This window comes from Struthio camelus, chromosome 3 (genome assembly GCF_040807025.1).
Source record: "Struthio camelus isolate bStrCam1 chromosome 3, bStrCam1.hap1, whole genome shotgun sequence".
Lineage (NCBI taxonomy): Eukaryota > Metazoa > Chordata > Aves > Struthioniformes > Struthionidae > Struthio > Struthio camelus.
Window position 1 is genome coordinate 24,233,479 of NC_090944.1, and position 20,986 is coordinate 24,254,464.

Sequence of the window (20,986 nt, forward strand, 5' to 3'; positions counted from 1 at the left end):
ACTTCTGGGTTTTTTGCTTGGCTTGCCCAGGGAAAGCAGATAGATAGATTTCTGATTAACTTCACTTTCAGGGCTTTGCTCCTCAGTGAGGTGTTGCAGCTGAAAGGAATGTTGGTTTAATAGCTCAAATTTGAATTTCTAGGAAAAAAATAATGAAAAAAACTCTTTTGCTTGGCAGCGCTGACATGAGTCTGTATTTTAGCCTGAGTTTGACCTAACAAGGCATCTGTACTTGGACGCTACATCATACATCATCTCTTTTTTTTTTTGAAGCAGTAAAAGTATTGACACTTTTACCTAGCAAAAATCCCTTAATTACCTGCTTAAAATGAAGTTCATGCCTAAGCATTTGTTGATACTTCACTATTCTGCAAAAGGCAGCAGCTACTTGCAGGCTGGATGAACATGGGGAAAACTGCTTTCTGTGCCAGCGGGGTCAAACATTATTCCAAAAACACATGCCTAGGGACGAGAGGTTTATTTATACAGGCAGGAACAAGGTGCGTTTCTCTTTGAATAAAAAGGCCGCGGTACTCAAGGGTTGTTGGGGGAGAGGTGGGAAATGTGGTGTCGAGCCAAAGGAGAGCAAGGAGGACCAAAGGAGGATCAAATCGCTCCAGAGAAGGGCTCCCCAATGCCATGCATCCTAATACCTCTAAATTTTCTGTTTTTAGCACAGCGGGATCCTCAGGAAGAAGTTAAGTTACAAGGAAACATGTCTTGGACAAAATGGGGACATGTGAGCCGTTCTTATCCCTCAGTCAGATATGGGATTATACAGACTTGTTGCATGGCTTAAAACAAGACAGGAATTGACAAGAAAAGTAGTCTTTTATTTCAATTATTATTTCTTGGCATTAGGCAGATATTAAATAACACTGGAATGCACAAGACTATTAACATTTTGACAGCAAAAGGTAGAAGGTGTAGCAAAGTTGAGGACAGCAGTGCGAGTCACGTCACCTCATTTCACTCAAAAGCCATTTAATGCAGCAACCACCAGAAAGTAGGACTCCACTGAGAAATACAAAATTAGGATTACTCCTTTCAGATCTTTTGTTAATATAGTAATGCTGGAACAATCAACAGTAAAAATGAACAAATATTTGCATTCAGTAATTAAACAGAGTGAAATATCCACAAACTGCTAGTCATGCATTTCTTTTTGAACAGCAATTTGCTAATGCATAAATATCACAAAAAACAATCTCCAAGATTTGAATAAATCACAGACAACTAGAAGAAACAAAGCTTGGATTCTATTTTATGCCTTAAATAGATGACCTAAATATTTAAAATTTTACTTCACCATATATATATAATTTATATATATATTAAAAGAAAGTAAAGACCATTAGATAAGTGCAAGCAATTTTCCTCAAAAAGAAAATTGGAACCATGCCCAGGAAAGCTGTTTTTTTTCTTTTTTTTTTTCTTTTTTTTGAACTTTCTACTCCATTCAGTCCACACTTTTTACATAGTCATTTCTGAAGCAAAATAAATTATCGACCATCCGCTATGTTGGATAAAAGTCCTACCTAGCATCTCCTTGGGACCACGAGAACGTCATCTTTCTTACAGACTAAGTGAAGTGGTATCTCATCAGCGATTTGAACTCTTTGTATCTGCATGTAAACATACCGTTCAATTAACGTTACATGTGTAGAGTGAATCATAACATTATGGGGAAGCAGAAATGGAGCTGCCAAAGGAGAGCTGCACTGGTGTTAGTGAGAGGAGCGAGGGCCATTTCACTCAGACACACACAATCTGGCAATGGGATCCTATCCGCTAACTGTTGAGGAATGATTGAGAAGGCATCCATTTGCGAGCAAAGCTTGAACGACAAGCCGGTATTCTCTTTGCAAACTGTCCAGTTTAATCAGAATTGACTTGCGCTGCTCGGATCACATTGTAACAATCGCACAATAGAAGGATCGCTCTTGGCACCTTTAATAAACTCTTCCAGGGACAGTTTACCTTGAAGGGAGGAAAAACAAAAGAGAGAGAAAAAAAAGTCATTTGTGCTGCCAAGCGCTGTAGCTTAAAAAAAACCCTTCCTCACGAAAGATCTAGCAATATATGTATATTTAATCTACTGCAAATGCATCGGAGGGAATTTATAGAGCAATGCACCACAGTCAAATCCCTCTCAAGCCCTTAAGCCCAGATGCATTCTTTTTCCGTAAAACAATCTAGCATAATAGACGCTATTTTTATTTCAAAAGACATTACCAAATAAAAATAACAATTGCTCTAATACAGTTTGTCAGTTTTTGCCTTGAACTAGATTACACAAACTGCAGTAAAACATTAATATGAGGTATGGTACCTGAACATGTGCATACTCTGAAAATGATGTCCATATTATATGACACTTTAGACCTAAATATCACAAATCTCTCTGCTTCGCACCATTATGGCTTGTTGCAGCATTTAAGGTTGAACAGTGGCGGTTTCTCCTACACTTACAAACCACTTGCAGGACCTGCTGGGTGTACAGGAAGGGGACGCTGCCCGGCAGATCGAAAAGCCAACCTTGGACAAGCCACACATTCCCACGCTTCACCCAGGCGTGTTCCTGGTTTATAAATATTTGTTTTCGGCTGGATTCACTGGCTGGGACTGACTGGATAGAAATCCGTGGCTCTGACACGTGAGTCTCTGGAGGAATGAAGGTGAGGAACAACTACTCCCAAGCGCGGCTGCGACGGTCCCGCAAGGCATGGCATGGCAGAAAGGCCCTGGTTGTCTCCTGGACCCACCCCCTTCGGTGGTCCGGCCTCCTGGCAAGTTTTCCACGGAGTGCAGAACCAGTCTCCTGCCCAAAAGCCGCCCAGAGCCCATAGCTGAACTCTGCTTTGACTAACATCACTAATACTCTTCTGTTCAGTACCCTGAACTGAACGGCACCGCTAGCATTTCCCCTCAAGATACACTACACATACACAGAGATAAGCCATAATAACATGCAGGAGAAATGAAACAACTTTCTTGAATGATTTGCAAAGATTTCCCTTGCTGCAGGTACGAAGTGTGGCCTCCCTGGCAGAGGTCAAGGGAAAGGCAAGCTCCCCTGAGGTGAGAAGCTGGCACAAGGCTGCATTCCCACAGCCTCCCGGCTTTGTAACAGCCCTAGGCGATTTTTCCTTGGGGACTTTGCTTAAATCAGTGTGCATGCAATGAGACTATGCAAGCCCAAAGTGTGAGTAAGGCTTTGCAGGGCTGGGAGTAGTTGTTACCAGTGCTTGCTAGCTTCCTAGTCATACCATTTACTCCTAGAAACGCAGGTCCTCACTCCCAAAAATGTTCCTGTGTTTCAGATGAAATGGAGGAGACATGTACTGCTGCCTCTCTGACAGGGCAGTCTGGTGGTCTCCCGTCTGCTCACGCTCCCAGCTTCTTTTGGCCAGGTGCCCTAGGATGCAGGGAGGCACAAATTCATGGCACTGGTTTTTCCTAGCAGGTTTTTAAGGTATCCATACTGAGATGGTCTCAGCCTCCTCCCGCAGGAACAGAGGAAAGGATTGGACTCAGCGTCCAGCACCTAAATTGGGTTGTGTGTGGAAAAATGAGTAAATGTCCATCTTGTTGAAACACAAAGAAGCTTAAAAACAGATGGTACGCTTCTATCCAGTTTCGGGTTTTTCAGCTAATGCTTCCAAGTAAAGTGTTTTCCTAAGTTTTTGTTGGTCTGGAAAGAGTAACTGTAACACTTAGGAAGTCTATTAGTTTTCCTCTTTCCTGGTAATATTTCAAAGAAAAGCACAAATCAAAATTTGCTAGCAATGGCCAACAGTTAAAGAGGGAACAAGAAACATTTCAAGCCATCAAGAGCATGTGTATCCTTCTCCATCTCACCGGACACTGGACCTGCCCAGCTCACGGGGGAGCCTTTCCAAGCCTCAGTCTATCACACATCTCAGCGTGCGCCTTCTGGTACTTAGCAATGCGCGGCCTACAGGGGTGATATTTTACTGGGAACAGGATGACTTTATTTCAGTTATGAAGTGCAACAGATGGAGGGTGCATTTGGCAGGATTTGCAATCACTACTCCGTCGCACATCTGCATGTGCCACTTTCCGCAGAAAAAATTTCTTTCATCACATTACCTTATGGCTCTCCACATATAAAGTCAGGGGACGAAGTGCTGGTTTTGCTGAAGTCAAAGGTAAAACACTCAAGGACATCAGCACAGCTAGGAATTTACCCTCTGACTGTAGTAGCAGATGCCAAAATGCAGCCATAAAATTATCCTAAATAAAAAATAGCCTTTCTATACAAAAGGTCATATTTTTACAAGTCTCCATGTCTCAGCACTAGAACTAAATCCTCACTCTCACTGAAAATATCTCCCTTTTTGGTAGGAAAGAGCTCGAAATTTCTACTCCGGTTGCTCCCCGCATTACTAAACATTCAGGCTGCCAAGCGAAGTCCCCGTGCTGTCACCGGGCCATCAGGGGCACTCCTGCCTTGGGCCATCAAGCGGGGTAATTCCAAGGGAAAAATCTACCTCTCATAGGACATGAGTAAACATCTTGGCAGGCTGATGGCAAGAGGAAATTGCTCAATTTTGCCTGTCTGTTTCAATCCTAAGGAAATGAGCCAGCTCAGGTGGAGGGGTAGCTATGGGTACACTGCCAGACAACATATCAAGTGGCTCCACAACGGGCTCAGGAGCTATTAGCTCCCCGTGAAGCACAGACTGCAAGGGAGTAAACACTGCAAGACCGGATGCAACCGTTGGCCTATGTACGCGCTCTGGGTACATGCACACAAGACTGATGGCAGCCAGCTGGTATTACGGACCCTGAGGATTTGTTTTTGGAGGTCGGCTCTGCGTGAGGCTTCGGCAGACGCCCAGCGCAAGCCGAAGGGCTGCCCTGCCCCTGCATGGCGCTGCCCTGAGCTGCGATCCCAGCCAGGGCAGAGAGGAGCGAGACTTTGCTCATGGTTTGTCGCCCTGCTGGAGAAAACAACCTGAGGAACATTGCACCCGCGGGGATTTCTGAGGAGCCTTTCCAGAAGATGGTTCACCAGCGAAACAGCGGGTGGACGTGAACAGCAGCCGCAGGAAAATCCAGACGTATTGCAGAGGCTGAGGGCTGGGAGAGCACGAGAGGAGCCAGGATGCCTGCTAGCCGCCCCGTGCACCTCCCGAGTGGCTTCGCATGGCCAGCTGCCTCAAGATGACGGCCACACGCCATGTGCTCAACCCGCCAAGGCAAGAGGCGTGCTGTGCCGGCCCAGCAGCCCGTGGGGACAGGGCACAAGGTGCCACCAGCTGCTCAAGGCGCTGTCACGGGGCAGCACAGCCCCCGGCACAAGCCAGGGGCTTTCCTGCGGAGGAACCAGGTGCAGCGTCCTGGGAGCGCAGGGCCACGGCAAGGAGGAGGAGAGGGACAGGAGCATCGTTCCCCTGCTCCTGCCTGGCCGAGTCCCTCCACTCCCTGCTCAATCCCCTTTGAAGCCCGAGGGCCCAAGGTCTGACATGAAGAGCTGCAAGGGGAACGGGTGCCTTCCTCCCAGCACCTCCTCATCCTTGCCTACAACCCTACGCTCATGTGTTTTTTCTTCCTTTCCCCATGGCTTCCTTGCTCCCCTGACAACCTAACTGTGCCTTGGATCTCCCTTCCCCTTGCCACCCTCTTTTTGTCTTTACCACCTAAAAACCTCTCTCAGCCAGTGCCTCTTCACTCTGTTCTGCTATGGCCTGGAGGAGCTCGATGAGAACACATCGAGCCCAGAGATGCTGGCCAGGAAAGCCTGTCCCCTGCCCCAAAATACCCCCAGCAGCTTCTGCTCATGTCAGGCTGGAAAACCTTTATTCCGAAGGCCTACAAAGGGCTTTATGCTAGTGGGGTCATACCATCATTGTTTGTGTCCATCTGTCTGAAGATCTTGTCTGTTCGCTTTTCTGGAGTGGATTCATCTTCTGGCATTTTCATTACCGACGAAACCATTTTGTAGATTGCCTGAGTATTAAAAAAAGAGATAAAGCAAAAACACAATCCAAGCAATAAAGCATCGGGACTCAGAAAAGGAATTTAAGCCTGTAGCAATAAAAAAGGCAGCTGACCCCGGCAGGCAGCTGTAGGACTTTATAAACCAAAACAAACAGGGATTTCAGGCTCCAGCTTTTTTTAGTTTTCTTTTCTATATTCATTTGCACTTCAGAGAAACACTCCCACCACTGGGGCAATTTAATAGAAAGTCAGGGCTTAGATTAATGTACGAGTGGGACTGAGCTGAAATACAGAAGTAAAAGCACCTGCGTGTAAGTCTGTGTTCTGCAAATGGGTTAAGTAACCATCTCTTTGGTAGGCTGTTAACATACGCACAGGTACACATATGTGCGTGGATACATGCACTCCATGCAAATATGAATATATATGAATGAGGGGTTTCTTTGTGGAGGGGTAAAGAAACACATTTCCAGGCTTCCAAGGATATGAACAGAGACAACACCTTTTTACCCACTTGGGAGGACCCACACCTGCAATCCTAACTCTCCCATTAAATTATCGCTGCTCCACTCTGAGGATGGACAACCAGTCCGTTCTCTAGGTGTGCTCTGTTTTTCACAATGTCTACCAAAATGCACTGGAGACACCGAAAGTAGCTGTGCTTCGGCTATACATCAGCTATGGCCAGGATGGCAAGCAGTCCACGCTGGAGGCCAAACCACCAGCAGGTATGTTCAGCAGGGCCAGGACCCCATGCGGCCAATGGCCTGCTTCGGTGGGCCTCCCCCGTTTCTCGACGCAGCTCGAGTGACACGAGCCAAAGGGCTACGTCCCCCCGGCATCTATGAGATGCAGGGACTGTCTTTCACTTTTTGTGTTCTGAGCTGCTGTTGACTCAGATTTGAAATTTTTAAGTTTGTGGTATTAATTTTGAGATTAATCAGGTCAGTAAAATTTGCATGCACATCTTCTTGATACTGTCAAAACCACATGAGAAAAAAAAACCACAGGGAGAGCCGTAAGATTTTGGTTTAGGATCATTTCTACTGAGGTGTGCTTATCTCTTGGACCCTTTGTTCATTTGTGCCTTGCAGGTCAAGTCACCTTTCCGAACCACCCATTTGGGATGGTGCCCTCAGGAGCCACCTGGGGAACCCGTTGCCGGGAGCGTTCCTTCTGCCCGGCAACAGCAGCTGTTCTCCAGCGCCAGCTGTTAGCAGGAGGGACCCAGCTATTCATGGCAGGCGTCTCCAGCTCCAGATGTCTCTAGGGTAAGAGGTCACAGTAACCCGAATTTGAAGATAAAGACCACGCCTCACCTGCACTATTTCTAGCATTTCGCCACGGCTGATGTACCCGTTGCCATCTAGGTCGTACATACTAAAGGCCCACTTCAGCTTCTGCTCCAGCTTGCCCCGGGAGGTGACGCTCAGAGCGATGATAAATTCCCTAAAGTCAATCGTCCCGTCGCCGTTGGTGTCGAACGTGCGGAACACGTGCTCTGCGAACTTCGAGGCGTCGCCGTAGGGGAAAAAATTGGCGTATATTTTTTTGAACTCTTCCACAGTCAAGTGTCCTGTGGGGCAATCTTTGAGGAAGCCCTTGTACCACTCCTGCAGCTCGTGGTCCGTGAACTCGGTGTTCTCCCGCAGGTCCTGCAGCACCTCAGGGCGCAGCTTGCTGTTCTGCTTGCCCATTCTCCTCGGGTTTCAGGTCTCGCTGCTGGGGAGCAAGAGAGCAGGGACATTAGCCCCAGTGCCGAGGTGGAGCACCCGCCAACGGCAAGAGGAGGCCAGCAGCATGCTAGACACCCAGCGCCGCTCCCACCCCCACGAAGAGCGAGCGTGTAAAATATAGACCACCTGGGTACGGGGCAAAGGGCACACCACCAGCAAAAGAAAGGACGCTGCTTTCTGATTAACCTTTCCACTGAAAAAATACCTGATTTCATTTAACCTCTTTTGCTTTCGTCAAGGTCCTCTCAGTTACTGATATGCCTTGGCAGGTGGAGGGAAAAGGGAAGGCTGTTTGGGCAGCACCCATATCTTCTTCATTACTTTATTTCTAGGCCATAGTCCCGTGCTCCTTCTCTACCATACACTTTGCGATGCCCAGCCTTGGATTCCAGTTCACTCGTTCCTCCACCCACCCCATGATGTGCTATTGCCAAGCAGGAGCCAGTACAGACAGCAATGGTGACAAAAAGGGTAGCCCACATGGCAAAGTGAGAGTGACCTTGGGAGAAACCAGAGGCACTACAGGCCGGCAGCTCCCTCATTAACAAGGGTCAGACACTCTTCGAAACCTCATTTCCACCCTCCTCATGTTGCCTCCCTGCACCTCTGGCCCAATCACACCAGCATCCAAAAGACTCCCCCGCACAAGTGCACATTTGAATTCTCTGCCTCCCTAGATAAGCAGAAAAATAAGCTTTTTAAAACAAAATGTTTGGCGAAGCAGCCAGGGAAGCATTGTATAGCCCTCACATGGGCATTTATTAGGAAAACTGAAAACTTCTGTTCAGGCTTATCAGGTTCTGTATTTTCATATAAGCTTATTCAGTAACGGTTTAATATTCCCCATCGTGGTAAAAGACACTTTAACCTCCTGATTTTTTCAGGATTTCAGGAGGGAGCTGGGTACAGTTAACACCCCAGCCCGCTGGAAAGGCCGCTTACAGCTGGGCTGGGTTTGTCCCCTTGCTTGGCAGCGCCCGCAAGTGGAGACGGTCCCGCAGCAGCAAAGCCTTTGGCAAAATGAAAGATGGGCAATGCGTACTTAAAAAAAAAAGTGACGCTTTTTTGGCTGAGTGAGAGGCAGGGGCATGGCTATGTGCCAACGTGCCGATACGCAGAGCAGTGCTGCTGGCTCCTAACCCCAAGTCCAGAGGTTCTTCATGTACAGCTGCATTTTCTTTTCCAAACTGAAGAGGTCTAACAAAACACAAAATTACAATCTGTAAGAACCTTACTAGAAGGTCCTCACAGCTCCAGTACTGCAGTTTGCACAAAGTTAAATCCAAGTTCCCATAGCTGAAAGGACCAAGTCCTTCACAAATAACGTTGCTTTGCGTGGTCTTTTATGGCACTGTTACGCTAGCTTAAAGTCAGTGGAGAAGACATGTTAGACATAGACCAAAGCACACGGGCAGCTATACAGTCCTGTTCCTTAATAGTGGGAAACAGGAAGAGCTGAGCAACAAAATATGCAGATACAAATGTAGGGAAAAGATAATATAACAGGGACTAAACACTTCCCAGACAGTAACAATCCCACTCATGTATCAAAACCTGAAAAATGTTAAAGGTCAGCAAAAAAATTGCTGTACAGCAGAGAGATTAGCAATAGCTGAATTTAACCTCATTTTATTTGTATTCCAGTTATTCTCTCCATTGCTTCAGCAATGCAAAAAATTCACATCCTGTTCTGTGGCTTAATGCTCAGAGAAAAAAAACTGCCAGCCACTCCTTAATACAATGCATCAGACTTAACGGAAAACTGTGTTATCATTAGCACTTCTGCTTTCTACAAAAGCTGCAAATACTTCAACTCAAAGCTTCATTTTTGTCCACTTCATTGCACAGTTCTTCCAGGCCCCTGACATAACCCTGCCTGCTCCCAACCCGCAGGGAAACTAAAGCTCCCAGTTCCTGCCAGCATCAGTCTTCAGGGCAGCCCTGCAGCTAACCACCAGCTCCCACCTGCATCTGCTTCCTTTCCACCTTTGAATCTTCCATGCTCCAGATATTCATCCTTGCTGTGCTGAGAGCAGAAAATGCAATATTCTACTCTGTTGCAGTCAATTTGCAGAAAACAGTGCCTTGGAGCAAATAACTGATCGACCGTGGTTCTGTTTTAAAAGTAAAAATTGTAACATTATGTTTCTGTCCTTTAGGGAAGAGGCTCCTTTAGTTTCTGTCCTCTGGTGAACGGCCTCACTTTAAGATGCTTGAGTGCATCCTAGGAGCTCAGTTCAAAAGCAGCCTGCCTCGCCGGCAGCTTTCTCCCAGGCTTCACGGCGTCATGGTGCGATCCTGGTGCAGGGGCACCAGGACCAGAATGACCGAGAGCAACAGAGCCCCCTTAACGCAGGAGTAGGACTTTCAGCAGAAATAAACTCAGCTTTAATCATGGCGTGCGCCCGGCTGGGGAACGCACAATAAGCCTTAAAACTGGTAGTTAAAAGAGGTCTGAAAACGATTAATATCACTTCTCCCTTTTCCTGCAATATCTTTATCAATCCCACTAAAGATGCTAGACAATGGAAAAAGGTAAAAAAGGTAAAAGGTACAAAAAGGTAAAAGGTAAAACAAGCTAACTTCATTTACTAGATTTCACTACTTCCAATAGCAATAATATACATCCTATTATTAGGATGGATACTCATTCAACATCAGCGTCAAAAGCTTTACATTTGAGTAGACTTTGCATTTAACCAATTTACAGGTCATTTCAACCCTTTCTCCTCTTTTAGCTCGTATTATATCAGAAAAGTAATGTGCAAAGCTCTAAACCCAATCCTTCTTAGCATATGAGCTTCTTAAACGGCTTTGTAATGTGTTCAACCCAAATATAACCCTGCAGTTGTTGTAACCGATTTGTTGAGAATAATTAAATAACCACCATTAGCATTAATTTTTTTAAGTACATCTGAAAAACAGCTCTTAGATGTGAACTGTGCTTCAGGTAGCTCCTACAAAATGAAATACCTAAATATCTCATTAATCATGACAGAAACCCCTGCCGCTGGCCTCCAACTGGCCTCCAATTTCATTCGATTGCTATAAAACGCTTTCATCATATCAGCTTCCAGGGGTTCCCCGCCTGGCTTCACCATGAGGAGCCCAGGGAGCCGGGACAAGGCTGGTAACGGCCATCGCAGGAGGAGGACAGGAGAGCTCAGGGCAGCCTTGCGGGTAGGGCTGTGCTTGCGAGTCGGTGCATGCCAAATCCCGCCCTGGTCTGGCCAGCGATGGTCAGAAAGGTTATTAGACACGAGCTGGGAAAAGTGGGTGACGCGTGCCATGCCTGAGGTCCTTCCCCGACGAGGTGCACTGCCGCTTGCGCGCCTCGGGAAAGGATCCTGCTGGTTTTCCCGTCTGCACCCCTAGTCTTTAGTGCAGCGGGCTATTTGGCCAGCAGAAGAAGAGGTCATGTTTGCACCGCCCGCACAGCCTGAGCACGAAGGTCAGCTGTGAAGGGCAATTCGTCCCCCACAGGAGGTTTCTCTGGGATCAAAACCGACCGCTTGGAAGACAGTCCAAGAGCGAGGGATTCAGGAGGGCACGGACAGCCACAGCCTGCTTCCCACAAAGGGCCTGAGACAAAACCGAAGCCACAGCGAAGCAAGTGCCAGGTGGCTGTAACAGGCCCACGATGCTGTCGAGCGAAGCGCGACATGGGAAAGGCTCAGCGTCTGGTGGAGGTTTAAGTCAGAAGCAAGGGAAAATAAACAGGCAGTTCCCAAAAGGACTTTGCATTTCCCAAAGGAGACTTCCTGAGGGGGCATTTCTCACCCGAGGCGAGAGGGAGACCAGCAAGGGAGGAGGGACGTCCCTACAGCGGATACCTTCCCTGGCAGTCGGCAGATGTGTCCCCAGTGCAGCCCGCCCTCATTCCCCACGCCAGAAGTGAATCGCAGCGACGGGTGACATCCGGGCAAGCAACGCCGCACACTGCACTAAGCCAGCCCCTACCCAGCTCGATGAACAAAAGCTGTCAGAATTTCTGGCGCTATCATCAAGGCTGAGTTCCCCACAGAAGCAAAAAAATAACCACAGAAATGCTCTTGAAGCCATTAGAGAAGAAAAAGCTTGGAAATACCACGGCAGACCAACAGACTTCACAAGTACGTTGCTGCTCATGGAAGTGTTCAGTCATGTAAAGCTCAAACAGGGGAAAAGGTCGATGCACTTTTGCTCCAATTTCATGCCAAAATCTTGATTAAAATTCTGCTGTGCTGCTGCTTGCCTGTGTAACCTACATGAGCAGTCAGAGGTACCAGCATACAGCCAGGTGAGAAACTAAGATGCTAACAGAATTTCCATCCAAACTTTTATATCCTCTGCTCTTCTAGGATCACCAAAAATAAGCAACAATCCAACAGCAAAAGCCTAGCAAGGAGTAAAAAGTCTTTTTACTCACTGATGCAAGTTATGAATCAGGCAGCACAGCAGTGAATAACCACAGCTAACTCCAAAACAGCTAAACTGGCAATTCTGTAATTTCAGCAATAAATAGACTGGTTGCCAGCATCCGGAAACTCAAGTATTTCAAATACTTATGGCAAAGTTTAGTTCATCCTACTTTTTAAATAAACTCTCAGTTGACCACTGCTTATTGCAAGAAGCAGCCTTCTTGCACATACCACAGAACGGCAGGAGACCAAACCTGCTTTTATTTCAAATCTTCTGAAGGCAAAAACTCCTTGAACTGAACTCCTGATGGGATTCTGTGAGCGAATCAGTTAAGGGTGCGAAAGGAGAAATGTCTCCTTAGAGATACACTGCCTTGTGCAAACCTCCTTGGATACTGATTTAGTGTTAATAGAAAGAGGAAAATTTATGAAATGCCTGTCTGTAGCATTGCGGTGCACTTCAGCAGAGAAAGACAGCACACAGAGAAATACCATACATAATCTTTATATAATCTGAGCTCTTTGCTTTGCAGGGGGAAATCTAGCACCATTTCACTTGCAATGCTCAGTTACAAAACACGAAGAGCATGTCCAACATCCGTGATGGTCCTGAAGCTGCAGCATAGCTGCAATCCTGCACCTCCGGGATTGCAAGAGCCCAAAGCAAATGAACTGCATAAGCCAGGCACTCAACATCATTTTAAGACGGTCCGAAATACAAGAGCTGTTTCCATACTGATGGAAAACGTCTTATGAAAACAGCTGGAGTGTCAGTTTAACCACTGATCCCTTCCTCCTTGGGGTGAGGAAAAAGAGATGAAGGGACTTAGCCAGCCATGGCCTTGTGAGCATTACATTAAGAAAGACTTTGCTTGCAAATAGCCTCAAGACTCCTTTTTCTATGGCCAGGTGAAGATGAGAGCCATGGGAAGGTCCTACCTCCCAGAGCAATTCAGCCGCCACCATGTCGCATCTGCTCACAGCAGGGCACCTGCCTGTAGCGGGGCAGCTTCCCCGCGCCCGGGGGGCTTCCCTGCGCTCCTGGCGAGGTCCCATGGACAAGAGGGGAGACGGGAACAGGGATCTCAGGGCTGGAACGCGATTGGGAAAAAAAAAAATCAGCTAGTTCTGACAGTTTTTCGCTTGATCCTTGTATTAAATAATAAAAAAAAGCTATCCCAAATAAAAGCTAAAGATCTGTGCTGTCACACTTGTGGAATATACCCTTGGGACAAACACTTTCTGCACTGCTGTTATTAGAAAGTCAACTTTTAGCAGCTCAGTTAATGCAAAAACTTATTTCAGGTGGTTGAGGCTCCTGTGGATCAAGCCACAAGAGGGAGTCAGGTTCTCATGCTCCGTGCCTGGTGCATCCCTCCGGGTACTCCAGCTAGTCACAAACCCGTAATAGTATAAAAGGCCAAACTCGGTCTTCTTAAGACTGCTCACCAGGACCCACAGCTCATTGCACGTGACTTTATTACATAAACTTAGTTTTTGCTGCAAAAAATATGGGAGAAAGCAGCTCTCGACCTAGCTCCACACTCCCATCCTCCCCTTGGAGGCCCTGCAATATTGCCTGCACGCTGCGGCTTGCGGGGCTGCAGCACCAGGCAAGAGCTCGCAAAGCGGTGGGATTGCCTTGCCGCGTCCTGGGACTGAAAGAAGAGCAACGACCACACCACCAAACACTTTCAATAAATCCCATTCGCTAAGATCACATAGCAAACACGCTGCAAAACGGAATTTTAAAGATATTTTCTAGATCCCTTTTTGTCCAGGGACAGTCAACAAGCCTAATCTAAACACCAAGGGGAAATGTCTGGTTACACGGGCCTGGGACAGATAACGAACTCTCAAGTAAAGGGCAGATTTTGTTATACATTTTAATGCCAGTATCCTAAGCAACAAGGGCTGCAATAGACAGCTACAGGATATACAAATACGTTGCTATAGATATCTGGTGCTTTCTGGTAAATTCATGTGAACCTCTTTCCTGCCCTATGGCAAAAGTAGCACAAATCATTACGTAAAAGCTACTGTGGCACCGGCTTCATATTTACAAGCTACACGTTTGGGGCTAAAAGTAACACCTTTGGATAAAGTTGAAATGCAACAAGAAATGTTTTCACATCTTTAGAAGACAATAATAGAAACAGACAAAAGAAAAATTGCAATACAAAATAACACCAAAAATTCCCCTGCAGACTTCAGAGCACAAATGCTGCAGGGTTAAAAATCTGAGAGATTCGCTTCAGTAAGAGCCAGAGTTACTTCCTCTACTGTCTTTGTTGAAACAGAAAGAAAAACAAAGCTGATCAGAAGGCAAGCAAAGGACGAACAATACTAAAAAAACGGGATTTCCAACTTCTTCATTTTTAACAATCAATCAGATTTTTATTTAAATAAGAAATTTTGCCTACTTGTAACTTACTTTCAAGCTAGATCCTCTTCAAAGGCTTACTAGAAAAAAGTGGCTGAAGGGGAATGACCACCACCTGTATCACCACATTTTCACATTTGGAGAACTCTGCCAAAATTTGGGTATCTCAGTTCAACAACCTGCAGAAAGGCACAGCGAACTGGTCACATACTTAGCGCTATATTCTTCTGAAAGTTTAACCATTAACATGTACACGGGAACTACTCAGCGATCTTGAAAACCTGATCGCATGTCTGGGAGCACAAATGAAAAATGATTATGGGTAACCGGCTATTCCCCCAGCTCTCCCAAGAAAGGTGCGGCTCCAAAGGCGCCAATCCTCCAAGCAGCTGTGGGAGAAGGGTATTTTTAGGATGGTTCACTGATTTCATGGAGTCAGCTGCAACTGCTAGAACAGAAGAAATCCACTTACAACGCTCTGGATTCCTCATGTATATTTAAGTCGCTATACTCAGGATTATATTCCTGATTTACACAGAAAATCTATTACTCCATGACATGAAGCACTGGTGCGTTAACCCGAGAACCATTTTACCTTCATACCACCCGTACACCGTGCGGAGACAAAGCATTTACAGGTTACAGCTGCAGCATTTTCCCAGCTGTTGCAGTTATTACAAGCGCGTGGGGGTAGGTAGCGGCTGCAGGTAGCTGCTGTACACTGGTACTGACATCCCTCACCTGGGGAAGAGGCTGCCATTGAGTGTATGGTAACAAATTCACCACCACACTACAAAGCACTGCAGCGTCAAAGAAACGAACCACAAAACACACCCAGCATTCACGAGTTCTTGCTAATGAAGGAAACCAGGCAGCGGGGAAAAACCGAGACCTACGTTAGGACCAGAACACTGAATGTTCCTCAGGGGGCTCTCTAAAATGTTTTCCAGCTCAGAGAGGACAGCTTATTAGTGTAAAGGGTAAGTATTCCCAAAGCAATAAAAAAAGCACAGAAATGTTTTGAGCAAATTAGGAAAATGGGTCAATTTGGGTGGGAGCAGATTAGGCAGGGATGCAGCTCGTTATTTGAAAAAGGAAAAGAAAATAAAGAGTGGATTTTCCTTGTTTCCTCCCTCCGTTTTTTTTTTTTTTGGTTGTTTTTTTTTTTAATGAAAATGAGGGAGAAGCAGCCGACCTTATTCTGCCTCTGGATGCGGTGCGAAGTTGGCAAGGCTTAAAAAAAAATTAAAGTTTGTTTACACAGTATTACACAGCACGGAAAACATGTCAGCACAATGCCTTAATACACAAGGTCCTTTTCAGAGGAGGTTAGGTTGCATGAGGAAAAATCCACGTCATGTTAATTTAAGATACTATTGTGATATATAATATAAGATAAACCTCTGTGATTGCAGGCCTACAGCATTGGGAAAAGTGCCCAATATGAATCAGGAAACTAGAGAGAATATTCCATCCCCGGAGTCTGCAAAGGTCAAAGGAAAGAAAAGTGAAAAGTCAGTATGGGGCAGGGCTGATAGAATGATAAAATTAAAAACACAGAAATAGCAGGGATGAGCTGTCTTGTCCTTTGATTTTAAAAGTTTTGTATGATGAATTTATTTAATTGACTAATGTAAATTACATTCAGTTTCATATCCTTCACTTGCTGGACATCCCTTGACAGCTTCTTTTAACACTGAGCGCTTTTGTGTACAGTGTCAATGCAATCGGCAACAATACATCAAATACGCTGCCCAGTGACACGAGATACTCATAGAATCCCAGAACAGTGGGAGGTTGGAAGGGTCCTCTGGAGATCATCTAGTCCAACCCCCCTGCTCAACCAGGGTCACCTAGAGCACACTGCCTGGGATGGTGTCCAGACGGCTTTTGAATATCTCCAGGGAAGGAGGCTCCACAACCTCTGTGGGCAACCTGTGCCAGTGCTCAGTCACCCTCACAGGAAAGAAGTGTTTTCTGATGTTCAGGTGGAATTTACGGTATTTCAATTTCTGCCCGTGGCCTCTCGTCCTGTCACTAGGCTCTACTGAGAAGAGTCTGACTCTAACTTCTTTACATCCTCCCTTCAGGTATTCATACACACTGATAAGATCCCCCTGAGCCTTCTCTTCTCCAGGCTGAGCACTCCCAGCTCCCACAGCTCCTCCTCCTATTTGAGATGCTCCAGTCCCTTCATCATTTTGTGCTAGATCTCACGTTGAGTACTCTGATGCACTAAGGAAGAAGCAATATCTTGGTCTCTTTTCCACTTCTGGGGTACAAAACTAGCTTCATAAAGTCCTTAAAGCATTAAAGGATTTTCAATAGCGCAGTGACTTCTTAAAAGTTTTGTTTCCTATGCATTCAGGGATGCATACGTACTGATTTTAGTAACAAATACAGTCATCTTCCCGCTTTTTATGTACCTGTCTTCTCTACAGAATAATCTCAGCCTTGGGAGAAAGGAAGCTGCATTTAAATTTCTTCTTCTGCATCGGAAGAATTAGCCAAAAAATTCCAGTATTGGGAGCCAACCAACTGCATCTGAGCAAACCCTCCAGCATCAGAGCCATGCAGCCACAGAAGACGGACAGTTTGGGACAATGACACTTGCAAAAGATAGTGGCAGATGATAAGCAGCCCTCAGAGCCCTCAGAAGCTGGTTTGCCAGACCAGCATCACTGCTAATGATGCTAAAATGAAAAACAAACAAACAGAGAGAGAGAGAGATCTGACACCCCTCCTTTCCCCAGCTGCAGGTACTGCGCTGAGACGTGAGATTTTGAGGTGCCAAGAGGATTTCAGCATAGCTAATGGGGGTTTTCTTTAAATTAGGGAAGAGGGGGAGAGTTGGGCTTGTTTTCAAGGAGTGGAAAGAAACGTTTTTAAAAATTGAAAATATTATTTAACAGAGGAATGTTTAGTGAAAAAGATGATGAAAACTGACTTTGGAGTTATGCTCACTAACCACCTTTAACAAAAATTCAATAGACATTTACTCAGATGCTTAATTTAAAATACTGAAACATCAGGAAAAAAAATCAAAAGAGAAAGACCATTTGTCACTACCATTTTCATCTACCAAGTACATAGCTATTGCTAACAGTTTTTACTATTACTCTATTTTTTATTCCAAAAGAATTTTTATTCTTCAAGAATTATTTTATTTATCTAGCTTTCTAAACAAACTTGTCTCCAATGCTATGTTTGACACAGGCCACCACTTTAACAATAGGACAACAGCCACTGGTTAACTTGCAGGTAAAAATGCACTGTACTAAACAATCAAACAAAACTCTTTTCGAAACACTGTGCATTCTCCCTCCCCTTCAGTGGCAACCTGTAACGACAGTAATCTAAATGTTTCATATCTTTATTCTCCTGTTTGTTGAACGTAGAAATGCTTAAGTTAAAAATCTAAAAAATAAACTTAGAGGTTTTTTTTTTTTTTCTTGCACAGGTGTAATGACCCTGTAAAATAACTATGTGAGAACAGCATCTCACCAGTAAGGAAAAAACCTGGTTCCACCAGATGCTGCAACTTAGGCAGCAGGAGACCAAATCTACTAGTAGAAATCAGTTCAAGCTCTACAGCAGCCGAGGCTATTGCTCACGTCTTGATGCAGGTGACTGAATCAGCCTTAGAGGTTTTTTTTTTTTTTTTAATCAAGGAGACCAAAAGCCCAGAGACTGCCATGTACCCAGCACACAGCTTGGAGAAAACATCCACATCAGGTATGGCAGTACCGCGCTGTGAGGTTTGTGCTCAGGTTGATATCAGGACAACGCCCAAGCCTCTTTGCCTTGAGAACACAACGTGACACACCTTGTATTGAATTACAGCAAGAGTGACATTGATATAGGGAGAGACAGACACATGACTGAAGCATACTCACCATGTCCTCCCAGAAGCTTGTGGTGTGCTCACTACATGGAGGAAATGCCCAGGTAGACGGCTCTCCATGCAAAAAGTGTGTACGAAGGTGACCAAGGGGGGCTGCCAGCACACTTAGGGCAGTGCCTTGGTGTGAAGCCTGGACCTCGCAGGCACAGGGGATGGGGGTGCTGCTGTTCTCGTTAGGTGGATCCTGACTCCGGAGTGCTATTTGTCGTACCTGTTTCAGACACGGGAAGGACATCTTGGCTTGGCTAGCAGCGATGTGACAGACTCTCTCTCTGGCCATGCACAAGGCATGGTGATATGCACAATAGCCCCTGCCACCTCTCGCTTAAGTTCCCATTACTAAAAATGGGAGAAGTTCTCCAGAAGATAGAAGAGGTGCTGCATTACTTTGTGACTAGTTTCTGCAAAAGCAGTACAAAGATGGGTAGTAATATCCCTTTGCTGACCCGTCAGTAACTGCACTTGTGGGACTCTCTCAGCAGCTGAGTCCTCGGCAGCAGAGGCTGATGCAATAGCATGGCCTGCTCCCACAGGGAGCTGCATCTGCAACCCAGTTGATGCACTAAGCAGTTACAGCAACTTTCAATAATCCTGAACACTCTACAGTATGATTTGCTCCTGAGAGCACTCACTATAAATTATGCAGAAGAGCAGATAGTGTCTATCTAGGAAAGAGGGAGCACTCCATAACAGAGGAGACAGCTAAAGACTGCCTCAGCCAGACACACAATGGCATTCCTAGCGGGACAAAGAACACCCACATGAAAATCTTTTCTCTTCTCTGACATTTCTGTGTAGCATTCAACACTTGAATGCAAATCATCTCGGAAGCAAGTCATGCTATCAGCAATCAAGATATCACTTTTCCCCGTTAACCTTCACCACTGGGCTCCATCCCCAGCCAATATCCCCAGCAAAGCGCTGAATGTGCTTTCCTGAGTGCTGCAGGCAAGGGCTGCCTGGAGCTGATTCTTTGTCAGCAGGCTGGGCAAGGCAGCGGGTGGAAAATCAAGTCAAACTGAATTTTACATTTATATCTAAGTGGTAGCAATAATCACCAAATGGCTGTATTTTCTTTTCCAAACAGGTAAGGTAACAGGAAGATGAAATGGGTTTGAAGCAGGAAGTATCCCACTAGGCATGAAATTAGAAGTGCTAACCTCCACCTGAGACCACACACTCAGCACATCCTGCCCCAGTCTGATTCTTGGTGTCGTATCAGTGAAGATCTCTACTGGAAAAACAGGAAATGAGTGTCTTATCTGAAAATGGATGTTGAGGGTGGACATTCATGGGGGGGGAGGATGAAGAAGGAGGAAAAAAACATTTCTCATACCACCTCAGGGTCTCTCTTTCAGATTGCACTGTCCCCATGGACTTATTTTAGCAAAGGAAAAAATATATGTTGTTCGTAATATTTTAACATCTCAGACCATGAGATAAGCTTTCTTGGGTCCAGCCATGCCAGTGGAAGGGCTACTGCCCTCTGCGGTGCTTCAATTTTGTCATTTATTACTCTGGTCTGTGAAGACACCATAAGCTCTACCTGATATCAACTGTAAGTTAGTTCCAGTTCTAAAAGGGCGAAAGAAAATCCTGCTAAATCCAGTATTTTTATTCAACTTCTGTATCAGTCACAAGCCAAGATCCATGCTAGCCACCAGGGCGATTTTTTTTTAATACCCCCTTTCCCAGGGATGACAAATCTATTTGACTGTACCTTGAAATTTTCAGCAACTTTTCTGCATGGGGAAGGTATCCCGTGTGAGAAGGCATGTCAGCAAAAACCTTCCATAAGTACAACAGTTGCATAACATCAACACCACAATTTATCATGTATTTTTTCCTCTTTAGAGGAACAGGAAAAAATGCTCAAAGGACGTGGTGGTGGTTAAAAGGAGGGGTAAAATCATGAAGGACAGTGTACTAGTTAACAGTTTGTGAAGTGATGCGTTTTTCCATGGTGTACAAATGTGCAAATGTCTTCTTTCAGCGTTCAATATCAAGGCTGCTTCCCTTAGCCTTGAAGTCTGTTAACAGTATTTTGTTTGCAGTACTGATGTTAAAAAGGGAAGGCCAGGGGACATGCAACCTTCAGTGTCAAGGGAGTCAGCTCTGACACTGATGTAAATATTTGGAATTACACTGGCATCAAGGAAGGGGCTGGAAGCTGGGGTTCCTGCAAGAGGAAGGAAACGAAGCTTCATCTGCTCAGTTCAAAGCAGTCAGGCCCATGGAGGGACCAGGTAGATCCTCCAGCAGACGCTCATCCCTGGCTGAAGCCTCCCGTTCAATCTTTGCTCCTCCATCTCTGCCAATACAGCCAGACTCCTGCTGCTGGTCTCTCCTGAGATATATTCAGGATAATAGAAATACTCCCATATTTTCCCTCCATGCTCTGAAGACAATGTGCAGTACCTTAAAAACATTTCAGGTTCTCTTCCTTGTGTTCAAGACACTTTTTGAGCTTCTTGACTCAATACGCCAGATCAAGAGAAGTTTATTTTGAGACCTCCCTGTCCCCCTCAAAGATTCACAAATAAACCTAAAGAAAATGTCAATGGCATTCTCAAAGGAAGGTCAACCTCTGTATTTC

The 20,986-nt window shown here is 45.5% G+C and overlaps 1 protein-coding gene across 11 annotated transcripts in view; it reads right to left on the reverse strand.

Annotated features, from left to right (window-relative positions):
• Positions 1 to 812: 812 nt before the first annotated feature.
• Positions 813 to 20,986, reverse strand: part of HPCAL1 (hippocalcin like 1) — a 72,903-nt gene continuing 52,729 nt past the window's right edge. For 9 of the 11 annotated variants that reach the window (XM_068937191.1, XM_068937187.1, XM_068937190.1 and 6 more), the window contains 3 exons: positions 7,287 to 7,689; positions 5,871 to 5,976; positions 813 to 1,980 (listed from right to left, as the gene is read on the reverse strand). In XM_068937191.1, the coding sequence (XP_068793292.1) occupies positions 1,883 to 1,980; positions 5,871 to 5,976; positions 7,287 to 7,664 (582 nt within the window). In that variant the 5' untranslated portion in view covers positions 7,665 to 7,689 and the 3' untranslated portion in view covers positions 813 to 1,882. Of the gene's footprint in view, positions 1,981 to 5,870; positions 5,977 to 7,286; positions 7,690 to 14,537; positions 14,666 to 18,382; positions 18,844 to 20,986 lie in introns of those variants that run through there. The other 2 variants (XM_068937194.1, XM_068937196.1) reach the window with 2 other exon arrangements.